Source organism: Ciconia boyciana, chromosome 10 (genome assembly GCF_034638445.1).
Source record: "Ciconia boyciana chromosome 10, ASM3463844v1, whole genome shotgun sequence".
Lineage (NCBI taxonomy): Eukaryota > Metazoa > Chordata > Aves > Ciconiiformes > Ciconiidae > Ciconia > Ciconia boyciana.
This window is the reverse complement of record NC_132943.1, coordinates 322,117-334,143: the sequence shown is the minus strand read 5'-3', so window position 1 is coordinate 334,143 and position 12,027 is coordinate 322,117. Positions and strand designations below refer to the sequence as shown.

The 12,027-nt window shown below is 36.2% G+C and overlaps 1 protein-coding gene across 38 annotated transcripts in view; it reads left to right on the top strand.

Moving 5' to 3' along the window:
- TANC1 (tetratricopeptide repeat, ankyrin repeat and coiled-coil containing 1) overlaps window positions 1-12,027 on the top strand; it is a 125,133-nt gene that overhangs the window by 98,346 nt on the left and 14,760 nt on the right. For all 38 annotated transcript variants that reach the window (XM_072875093.1, XM_072875091.1, XM_072875089.1 and 35 more), the window contains 8 exons: window positions 295-526; window positions 1,773-1,939; window positions 3,654-4,261; window positions 5,518-5,626; window positions 5,825-5,947; window positions 6,847-7,083; window positions 7,745-7,930; window positions 9,922-10,000. In XM_072875093.1, coding sequence (XP_072731194.1) covers window positions 295-526; window positions 1,773-1,939; window positions 3,654-4,261; window positions 5,518-5,626; window positions 5,825-5,947; window positions 6,847-7,083; window positions 7,745-7,930; window positions 9,922-10,000 — 1,741 coding nt within the window. The remainder of the gene's footprint in view (window positions 1-294; window positions 527-1,772; window positions 1,940-3,653; window positions 4,262-5,517; window positions 5,627-5,824; window positions 5,948-6,846; window positions 7,084-7,744; window positions 7,931-9,921; window positions 10,001-12,027) is intronic.

The following is a 12,027-nucleotide window of genomic DNA, read 5'->3' as shown; positions in this document are numbered from 1 at the left end:
GTATCCAAATGGCATGAACTCAAATTACTCGTTTCGTACCAGAATCTGAACATTTTTATTTCTTTTCCTGTTTGCATGCCCTACAGGGTCAAAATCTATTTCACTGTCTTCCTTTCTATGTCTCTGACACAGACCATCTGAGACCATTTGCGGAGTTGGATAATTATTCGAACACTGAAAAATATTTTGTAGTTGAAAGAGAAACTTAGTAACACTTCATCATAATTGGACTAACTAGTAACCAACTTAAGTATTGAAGGAGTAACACTTTTTTTTTTTTTTTTAATTCTCCAGGTTGTTGCTTATCATTACTGTCAAGCTGACAACACATACACGTGTCTTGTCCCAGAATTTGTGCACAGTATTGCAGCTTTGCTTTGTCGTTCAAATCAATTAACAGCATACAGAGATCTTCTAATAAAAGAGCCTCACTTACAAAGCATGCTTAGCCTGAGATCTTGTGTCCAAGATCCAGCAGCAGCTTTTAAAAGGGGAGTGTTGGAACCACTTTCAAACCTCAGGAAAGGTAGGTTAAGCAGGAATTGGCTTGGAAACTGAATCTAAACTGCATAAAAAGTGAAAAAATTCTAAGAATATGTATTTCAATGCTCTAAGAGAAATAAATAAATTGGAACATTCCTGGAGAAGGGGAGTCCTTAGTTGTGGTAGTTGTTTTTAACAATAATAGGTAGGTTTTTGACAGTTGTTTCATGTTTTAAAATAAGATTCTATGAAACTTACTAAAGATCATGGATATTTTACATTTATTTCTTTGCCTGAAAACTCAAGGATAACTTTGTAGCTTGAAGTTAAGGCTGGCACATATGCATTAAAGGATTTTGTTTTCAGATGCTTTTGAGTTTTGTCACACTCTTTTGTTTTGTAATTTTCTGTGCCTAAACACCTGCAAAGCAGATGTGTTTCTTGCTTGCTTTTAAAACTGATATGGCAATTTTCCAAGAAAGTATGTAACAACATGATTTTCGTATTTAACAAAAAAACAAAAAACAACCTAACAAACTCCTCCTTGAAAACAGATAGCTTCACAGTATATGCCAGCTTGAGCAGGTACTTGATACATGGCAAGGCGGGGGAGGAGATTTGCCTGTGAGTGAACAGAGCATGTGTCATTCCTATGAAAACTGGTTTGCAGTTCTTGGATTTTGTTGACTGTCAACAAATATCTGTGAAATCCATTGGCAAATCTTATGTTTACCCCTGGGATTTTCATCCTTAACAAGTGCTCAGAATGAATATTGCTAGTTTCTCAAGCTATTGTAAGATAACCTATTCTCCTCAGAACGGTAAGTGTAAACCAATGCCTTTATGATTTTTGCAATTTGTAAACTTTTTTTTGTTTGGTAAGTCAAATAAATGATAAGTTTTCAGTAAATAGCTAATAATTAAAAGCAGTGTTAACTAATAGCTTAACCTACATGTGCCTTCTTCCCATATCTCTTACCTCTTACATGTTAACAGCTTTGTTTAATCTTTTAACTCTTCTAAAATCAGTTGTGAAATAGATCCATAATAATAATGCAGTAAAAAACACTATTGTGATTGCTTCCACTTTTTACCATTTTATGGCAATGTTGTTTTATATGTCCTAATGTTGTTTTTAATCTCCTAAATAATGCTTAAATGCTGTAAGATGTATTGCTGTGCATAAAGATACTTTTTTATTTCTTGATGTTCAAAATTTGGGGATAAAAATATGTCACTTAATAGGAGAATTTATATTCATCCTTTCCTTTTTTATTTTCATATTTCAGAGCGGAAGATTCCTGAGGAAGACTATATCATTTTGATAGATGGTTTAAATGATGCTGAATTTCATAAACCTGATTATGGTGACACACTTTCTTCATTTATCACAAACATAATCTGTAAGTTTCCTCCCTGGCTGAAGCTCATTGTGACTGTGAGAACTAACTTCCAGGTAAAAACACCTTTTAGCTTTTTTCTTACCCTCAAAGGCTGAGTGATCTTTTATATCGATGCAGCTGCATTATTATGAAAAATGCTAGTTTTAGAGGAATTAAAAGTAAAGTCTTTTGGGGTTTTTTCCTTCCTTCCTTTGTTGTTGCATGTTTCTTTACAGTGCACAAGTATGATATTGGAGGACTTTTTTGTTTTGAATCACTTTCTTCAGTATGCTAGTAGAATTGATAATACAAGAAGTGGTGAAATCAGAGTATTCAAGAGTTCAAGAATGAAATGGGCAAATAAATGATTGAAGGCTTAAAAAAAAAAAAAGAGTAATTAGAAGCCCATAGTGATTTTCCCTTTAAAGTTTACTTGTTGGATTGTATTTCTGCTAGTATTAAGCTCTGGATTTTCACTTTTTAGGGAAGGGACACAATTCCACTATGTTGATGAGGTTTGATTTCTGGCCTTATTACCATTGATCTCTCTTCATCTCTTCATCTGTTTGCTGCTCCTGAAAAAACCCAGCTTCAAAACTTCTGGTTAAAGCATTTTGTCAGAATTAAGCAGTTAAGTCATACCTGCAGAAATCCTGAGAATGTTTAAGTGAGGCCATACAGAATTCCCATTTTTCTGTGCTGGACCGCAATGTTCTGAACAAAGTTCTGGTTTTGTTTCCAGCTCTAGTCAGGCTGTTTTAAGATAGTCGCCTTCAGTTTAAAAAAGAAGGTGTGTCTGTTTTAGTCTTTCACCGTATCTCTGAGATAGCACCCTTTATATATTTTGACAGTGCTTGAGATACAGCTCTACCAGTCCTGTACTGCCACTTGGCTAGGCATCCCTCATTCTCAGAGAAGACGACTTGAAGGAGGACTGAAGTCCAGCTCTGTAGTAGCTGTTTCCTAATGCAGTTGAGAGTATATCTGGACAGAAGCAGGCAGATGGCTCCGGAATTGCTCTGTGCACCAAGCTGACAAGGTGCAAGGCAGTGCTGATGTGAAGTCTGTTTTGACAATGTTAAGGTGCAGCTGTGCTTCAGTACGGCCTTCTGAGAGTTTCTTTATTTAATATCTGCCCTCTTGCCACTAGGACTCTAAGCATTTAACTGGCTGAAGAGTTTAGTTCTCAACTAAATTTTTTATTTTTAACAAGGGATTTCTGTAGTAGGGACTATTTCCTGTCTGGAGAAGTGTGCATCTGTGATCAAAACATCTGTCTGGATGGTACCTTTCTGGTACATTGTTACTGGAAGATGTAGCAATGAGGAGGTTCTTTTCTCTCTTGTCATTTGCGAATATTTCTTAATAAATCATTCCTTCTTAATAGATCATTCCTTCTACCTCCTCCCTTCCCCTGGCCTGTCTTAGGGTCCAATTCTGGTAACTGTTTTCATTTCCCTTAATTTTGAAGTGGTCATTTCTATAGCTCATCCCCTTCAATTGCCTTGCTGAGCTTGGTCAGTATAATATTTGAGACCTTCCTATGAAAAATGATGAAATGTAGAAATACTGTTCTACTTGTTGTCAGGGGACAATATTTGCAAAGCCATCGCAGAGATACTGAATTTCTTTTTAATCTGTCTGGTACTCATTACAGAAGAGAAATATAGCAAAGCTGTATTGTTGAGTTTTCAGTGCTGGAATACTGTAATGCCTGTGTGGTTGGTTTGGTTTTTTTTTTATTTTCTTTTCTTTCTCTCCCCCCCCCACCCCCCCTTCCCCTAATAGGAAGTAGTAAGTTCGCTGCCCTTTATCACAATATCCCTGGACAATTTTCCAGACGACAAAGAAATTCATGATGACTTGAATGCTTATATTCAGTACAGAATTAATAACAGCCAGGAAATTATAAACAACATATCTTTAAATGGAAAAGCTGATGCAGCTATTATTGGGAAAGTGAGTAACCACCTGATCATGAGAAGCCTGGGATCTTATCTCTATTTGAAACTCACTCTGGATCTTTTCCAAAAAGGTCACTTAGTAATCAAAAGTGCAAGCTACAAGGTTGTTCCAGTGTCTCTATCAGAACTGTACTTACTTCAGTGCAATATGAAGTTCATGACAAACTCCGCTTTTGAGCGAGCCCTGCCAATATTAAATGTGGCACTGGCATCCCTACATCCCATGACAGATGACCAGATTTTCCAAGCTATTAATGCAGGCCAAATAAATGGTGAACAACAATGGGAAGACTTCAGCCAAAGGATGGAAGCCCTTTCATGTTTTCTGATAAAAAGACGTGACAAAACACGTATGTTCTGCCATCCTTCCTTCAGGGAATGGCTTGTTTGGAGAGCAGACGGTGAAAATACTGACTTCTTATGTGAGCCAAGGTAAATGAAACCTGCAGTAAATCATGTTCAAATAGCTGCAATTATGTTTTATATAATTGATTGCAACAGTTGGTGAGAGGAGAGAGTAAAGTTAAAACACAAGCATGCCTAATTTTTTCCAAAGTGAAAACTTTTGTATATTTAGAGGTAGACTTGACCAGAAGTATCAGAGGTTATGGACTTTGTAGAATTTGCAAATTTGCATTTGAATTTGCTACCTTCATGGGGAAATGAGAGTATTATGTTGTTATTAATATGGCGAAATTGTTGAGATTTCATTTCAGTTTGTTCCATCTCACCTTCTTTGACTTAGAGAGCATGAATTAGTTAAATTGGAGTCAAGCTGTTATTGTACATGCACATTCTTGCAGTCTGCATCTTCCATTTTTTTTTTTTTATATTCTTCAGGATTTTAGGTTTTTTGTTTTTACAAAAGAAGCAATAATGCTGACACATAAAATTATCACTGACCTAAGACTTCTCTGTGCTTTCAAGTGGATTTAACAAAAACAGTTCAGTAGGTGGAATTATCAGGGTTGCAGACTGTTTGGCGCCAGTTGTTGCTAGCTGCACCCTGGGCCCATTGAATACCTGATGCACAGTGCATGCTCTAACAGAAGGCGGCGTGTTGCCTAGTTAAAGCTTCCATTTTTGAAAAGTTCTCTTCAGAAATTTCTGAAGATGGGGCGAGAAGTCCCCCACAACTTCATCCCCCAGATGAATAGTCTAATTAGCTTATGGTTAATTGGCCAGTTCCAGTATATAGTCTGATTAATGTATAATATGTGATAACCTTGTTTTCTCAGGGTTATGCCATTTCCACTGTTTCCTAGAACACTGTCCAACAACTAATGTAGATGTAGAATTACTAAATACACATTTTATCTCAAAATTCGAAAGGATTCAGATCTACTGGTGAAAGGATTGGGTTTTATCTGAGGTACCTGCAGTTTCTGACTGTGAAATGAAACAAGACAAAAGTGGGGCAGTGTGTGAATTGGTGTCCAAAGCTGCATTGGTTCTGACCTGGGCCTCTTGTGAGGTGACAGAGAAATACTAGGAGTGTGTTTCAACTTGGAAATTGCCTTTTTTCTCTTTGCATTATTTTGTTATGGAAAGAATTTTTTGAGATGTAATGGTACATTTCAGTAGTCTGACAAAGAAAGTTGAGCTATTATGACAGGCATACAGATGTGTTAGGATATTTACTGAAAGTATAGTTATAAAAGCAGTTCTCTCTTAATCCTTTTTACTAGGAACGGACATGCTCTACTGGCTTTCATGTTTTCTCGACAAGAGGGAAAGTTAAACCGCCAACAAACTATGGAACTTGGTCATCATATACTTAAAGCTCACATTTTTAAGGTAAAGCTTACAGCTTTAATAGGTTTTATGCGTCTTGGAGATTCTCCTCTGAGTTGCTGTAATTTGTTAGAAGCTTACGCAAAATACTTGGTAGTGCTAACAAATGAAATTGTTACTTCTCTTTATACTGATGAGATGTAGATATAAATACTATTTCTAATCCTATAGAGAGATTTCCTGTTATATCATTTCTGTTAGGGTCTCAGTAAGAGGACTGGAATTTCTTCCAGTCATCTTCAAGCCTTGTGGATTGGTTATAGTACTGATGGACTGTCTGCAGCCCTTGCTTCTCTGAGAAACAGCTATACACCCAATGTGAAGGTAAGAAAATAAGCATTCCTGTACAATCAGTGCTTCATCTGCCACTGTTGCTGTAACTGTTGATGAATGTTGAAATTAATGTGAAGAAAAAAGCCACCACTATGCATCTGTAACTGAACTCTTTTATAACAAGTCTTCATGTACTTTTTTAAGCTGTTGTTAAAGTCCTGTTCAGTTCTCCTTGATAGTTTTGATGGAAAGAAGGGTTTCACCCCGATTCTGATGTAACCATGCTCTGTAGCATAGATAAGTGTGTGTATGCATTTTTTCAGGGCGTCAGATATACCACCTGATTTGCTGGGCAGAGTTCAGCCGTATTTTCTTGTATGGGGAAGTATCAAGGGAATTGTAAAAGGGGAAATAGTGTGAGGGTGAAAGGATGTAAAATGCCAGAACTTTGGACTATTTTTTGAGTCCCTGGATTATGGATAGGGAAATCAGAGCTGACAAGTTGCAATTTTAGCCAACTGCTGCTAAGCTTTTTGATTGGAAGTTTGCGTACACATGCACACACACATGCTCTTACAATTTTTTTGAGATTGCTTGTTATGCAATCTGGTTCTCTATTAATGGAGTCAGTTACATAAATCTTCATAGTAGCAAATCACACTTTCAAAAATCCTACTGTTACAACAGATGAAATTGTGGTGAGAGAGTAGTGAGCTTCAGGGGAGAGGTGAGTCTTGTATTAGGAGTACATAGTTCAGTAATACAATAATTTATTTGCTAACAGATGATTTTAGACTTTCATGTTGCTATATATGTGATAAAGTCGATGTCTGCCAATAAAATCTGCATCAAAATTAGGGAGTAACATATAAGTACCTGAATCAAGATGTTAAAGTCTCTTAATAAATTCAGACAAATCTGAGGAAAACATTGTTTTGTTTAAATTTTAGGTGAGTCGGCTGCTGATCTTGGCAGGAGCAAATGTGAATTATAGGACTGAAGTACTAAATAATGCTCCAGTGCTGTGTGTTCAGTCGCACCTTGGACATGAAGAAGTGGTCACTCTTTTACTAGAATTTGGAGCTGCTATTGACGGAACTTCAGAAAATGGGATGACAGCACTTAGTTATGCAGCTGCGGCAGGTCACATGAACATAGTTTCACTGCTGTGCAAAAAAGGTGCAAAGGTAAGGTGATGCACAAAGACTGCAATGTTTGCAACCAAAAAAATCATGCAAAGGCCTAAGAAAACTGTTGTTGATTACATAATTGTATAATTAACACACATAGACTTGGGGACGAGGAGCCCAGATCATCTACACAGACTTCCATGAAGTATTTTCCATGTGCCACTGATTGCAACCCTCTGGGCCTATCTGCTCAGCCATTTTTGGGTCTATCTCACTGTGCACTTAATGTAACCTGTACTTCATCAGCCTGTCCATGACAATGTTATGGGAGACCGTGTCAGAAGCCTTACTAAAGTCGAGGTAGGCAACATCCAGAGCTCTCCCCCCACCTCGTCCACCAAGGTGGTCACCTCATTTTAGAAAGCTGTCAGGTTGGTTAAGCATGATTTCCCCTTTGTAAACCCATGCTGACTACTCCCAATCACCTTCTTGTCCTTCGTGCGTTTGGAAATGGTTTCCAGGATTAGTTTCTCCATCACCTTCCAGGCAACTAAGGTGAGGCTGTTTTGGCCTTTAATTCCCCAGATCTTCCTTCTTGACCTTCTTGAAGATAGGAGTGACATATGCTCTCTTGCAGTGCTCAGGAGCAGCTCCTCTCCGTGGCGGCCTTTCACTAGACTTTTCAACTTTGAACTTTCTTCCCCCCCCCCCAATGCAGGCTGACTGTGTAGACAAGAAAGGCCAGTGCGCTTTGGTCCATAGTGCATTGAGAGGGCATTGTGATATTCTTGAATACTTGCTCAATGTTGTTTGGATAACTGCTTCCCAAGAACAAAATTCACTAAGAAAAAGCCACGCACTGCAACAAGCACTAACAGCAGCTTCCAGTATGGGACACTGTCAGGTAGGTAGATAGTTCAAATATTTCCAAATCTGTTTGAATTTATCAGAATCGTACAATAGTGCTTGCAGCTATTTTTAAAAGAGGTTTGGAAAGCAGAACTATTGAAACTTCTGATATTTAAAGTAGTATACATTCTTAGCAGCTGTTTTAAATGCTGTAGTTAATTATCCAATAATATTATTTGCCTCAGGGTTTGTTTATATGTAATTTTCTGTCTGCTTTTTCCTCACTGTTCTTGGAAGTTGTCCTAAATCTCTAGTGGTAATGATGATATTCTGTATCAATGATCCACCCTAGTATGTTTCTACTTCAGGTTGAATTTTTTTTTTCATGGTATAACAAATTGTGTATTGCACATACTTGCACATGCTTAACTTTTTAACCTGATGCACATGTCAAGTTACAGACTCCAGCTTACTTAAGCTTAATGTCACTTCAGATAGAAATTTGGGGTTGTGCGTGTATATGGTAAAAGAAGTGTTTGTCATAATTTACAGTATTATTCAGTAAAAGGAACACTAAAAGTAAACACATAAGAAATACTCAAAATGCTTTAGATATTTAGATAATGCAAGTATGTTTTCTATTCATTGGGAAAATAAATCATAACCTTGATATAAAAGTAATCAGTAAGTAAAGATACTTGAATAAAGATCACACCAGGCTGATGGAATTTCCTGTGTATGTATTATAAGTGATGTGCTAGAAGTGGAAACTTAAGATCTCTTCAATAAAACCATTTCAATATTTGCTTCTTTTAAATCTATTTTTTAATTGCTATAAGATCAAGAATCTGATCTTTAAAGTTGTTTACATGATTCAAATATAGAAATGTCTATGTGCAATCAATTTATTACATGATATATAAGCCATGACTGTCTCACAATATAAATTTGAGGATTCTGAACTGTGATTAATTTGAATTAATGGATAATTCCTTCACTGTCATAAAAGTTCTTGTTTGCTATCCACTGATTAAATGAAAGCAGTCAACTCCTGAGTATCAGCAAAATAGATCACATTAATCACAAATACTTACATGAAAATGTCTGTCTTTCTCTATTTTTAGGACAGTAAGAAGCTTAATTCTTCTTAGCTAGAAAAAAGGCTTGTGTGTTTCATGAATTTTAAATATATTCTAGCATTTTGAATTTTAGGATTTTCCATACATTGTATACACCACTTCTCATACAGCCTGAAAATACCCATATACTTTCTCCTTTCCTACCTTTGTTTTTTCCCGTAGCATCCAAAACTTTTGTTAGTGTGATTCTACTCCCTTACCTGCTTGCTGCAGTCTCAGTGACTGTGTCCCCCATTAGAAAATTTGTTTAAAATAGCCAGTAGAAGAGGTTTTAATTTAATAATATTTTACTAGCAGGTGGTTACAAAACATAGATTTCCTTAATAAAATAAAAAACCAGCAAAACTTAATTTATAACTTGTCTCAAGTTTAAAAATTGGCATTTAACAACGTAGGCTTAAACCATTCTGTGAAGAAATTTTGAAAAACGGCTAAGAGGTTTTTGGTAAATGTAAAAGGAAAGTAAAAGGCAAAATACAGGAATCCCTATTTTACAGTATGTATGCAAATATTATCTTTTTTCCCCTTCATTTTAGACAATATGGAATTTCCTCGCTGAACTGGGATGCTTTATTTTTGGCATTGTTTGTCTTGATTATTCTGGTATATGTAGGTCACACAGAAGCTCAAATCATAATCATGTAAAACACTGAACCAATTAACAGAAGGGCACTGGGCTTTTTTTTTTTAAACTGCTCTCAATAATATTCAGTCGTCTTCAAGTCATACTAAAAATCATACTGAACTTGCTTTGATGGATTATGAACAATATTCATTTTCTTTGATTCATATGCATTGAGAGAGAAGCACTCGTGCTTGTTTTAAATCTTTTACCTGTTGCTGTATCTTGCAAGCGATAACTGATGGTTTTTTGTGACTCACTACATCTCTGCTAACTTGTTGACAGGTGGTTTGTTACATCTTGACAATTGGAGAGGAACATGAAATAGACATCAATGACACTGACGCCTTGTGGGGAGAGACAGGTATTTCCTTTCTCATATTTTCCCTAATTAGAGTTGCTCATTTAAGAAGGAAGAGTTTTTAATTTTGTTTTTTTTAAATTTAATTTTCTGTGATAAAAGTCATGGGAAAATGGCAGTTTTAATAATAAAATGCAGTTTATAAGCATAAGTATAGAGTTTTTAACTTATTAAATCTACTCATGTATGGAAAAGAAGAGTTATTTTATATTAAAATTACTGTAAATTACTGGCTTTCTAATTAAATTGAAAATTGTCTGTGGAAATGTAGTGCTTCAGGGTTCAGTGTAGAATTTCATAGGATTATCTGTTTGAAAACTTTTTTTTTTTTTTTTAAATTTCATTTGTTTGTGGGAAATGCTAGGCAATTGCCTCATTTGTTCTAATTAGGCAATGGATGAAAAGACCTGCCTTTGTATGTACGGGAAATGCCAAATGTCTTTTTTTAAAGACAAATTGTAAACTGTGCAGCTTGCAGCTGAAAGTGTTCCTGTTTTATCATAGGAGTAGCATCTCTATTTCATTTAAGCAGCTGAGATTGCACAAGCAGGTGGGAAAACAGTCTCTTAATGATTGTCAGTAGCTTCTTCACATATTGGATAAGCAAATATTCTTTATTGCTATGCATATACAAAACTCTTGTTGCAAATCCAATTAATTCCAAAAAAACATGCATCTGTTCCTAAATTAATTTTCCTTTATTATTTTCTTGTCAACTTTTTGTATTGAAATTCTTGCTTAATGTATTGGGAATCTTTACTCATTAAGTAAGTGCTTCCTTATGCAGTCCTAACTTGTAATGGAGGTGAAGGTCCAAGTCCAGAGAACTATGAGCAGTTCCTTGTGGCACTTTTGCGCTCTCTGAGATACAGAGTAGTAAGTTTGGGACAAGGAGAACATGTAGAGTGAGTCAAGATAGCCACAGGATTAGCATTACATGAAATATTACTCTTCAATTATTGAATGCAAAAAAATTTATGTGGAAAGGATGCCAATTTATATGCTGCTGGAATCTTCACAGTTTTGCACGTGTGGGTGAACTTACATTTGCATTGTACTGTGTGGTTCTTTGCTGTCTGTTTTGTAAATGGGATCATGATGTGGAACTGGATAGTGATAAAACTTAGAAGTATGAGGCAGATGGAGTGAGGAGCAGTGTGTTTTGTGAGCGCCTGTTTTAAAAAGGGAAAATCCATCGCACCTTGAAGATCATTCCTTTTCATATAGGAACATGTTCAGGAACAGCTTGTTTCTCTTCATGTATTTGTACTGCTGTTACCTACTTGAATCCTAAGTTGATTCTGCTCATTGTGGAGGCTGTTTCAGTAGCATTTTATATTGTGAGTCTTTTAGAGGGAAAGACAGCTAGAGGTCATCATTGCCATTCCCAATATTTTATCACATTAATGTAGCTGAAGGCCGTGTCTGTATGAAGTACAGGTTCAAGGCAAGTTAAATAGAAAATTAAAGGGGACCAGATAAAAAAAGTCATGTAACACGTGAAATGAGAGGATGTAGGAGTGGGAGACTTTTAAGCCTGTTCTCTAAATTTCCTTAGTTTACCCTTTTCAAAATCCACATTACTGTGTCTTAGTTGGAAAAGATGGTCTTTAGGTTAAAGACATCTCTGAGATGTTTTTCCAGCCTCATATGTTCTATATAGATTAGCTGATTAGGAGCATTACTACTGCCTAGTAAAAGTGATAGAAAATAGCATCATTTTGGCTGCTCTCAAATTTGCAGAGTACCATTAGGCATATCAGAGGTGATGCTTTTGAGTAGAATAGTTGGAATTCCTGAGGAGGATTTAGTCCAGATGTTGTTGAAGCTGACTGGAGGAATTGTTTAGTCTTCTTACACCTGGATAAGGTATAGGGAGTTATATTGTTGCTGTAATGTTAGTTACACCATGAGCTAAAATGCTGGTACTGACAGAATAAAAAATGTGAAGTCTTTGAACAAGATAGTTTGTTTTGCCTTTAATGATGATTATCTGTAACAGTTACTTTCCAGTTGTTCAGATCTAAACA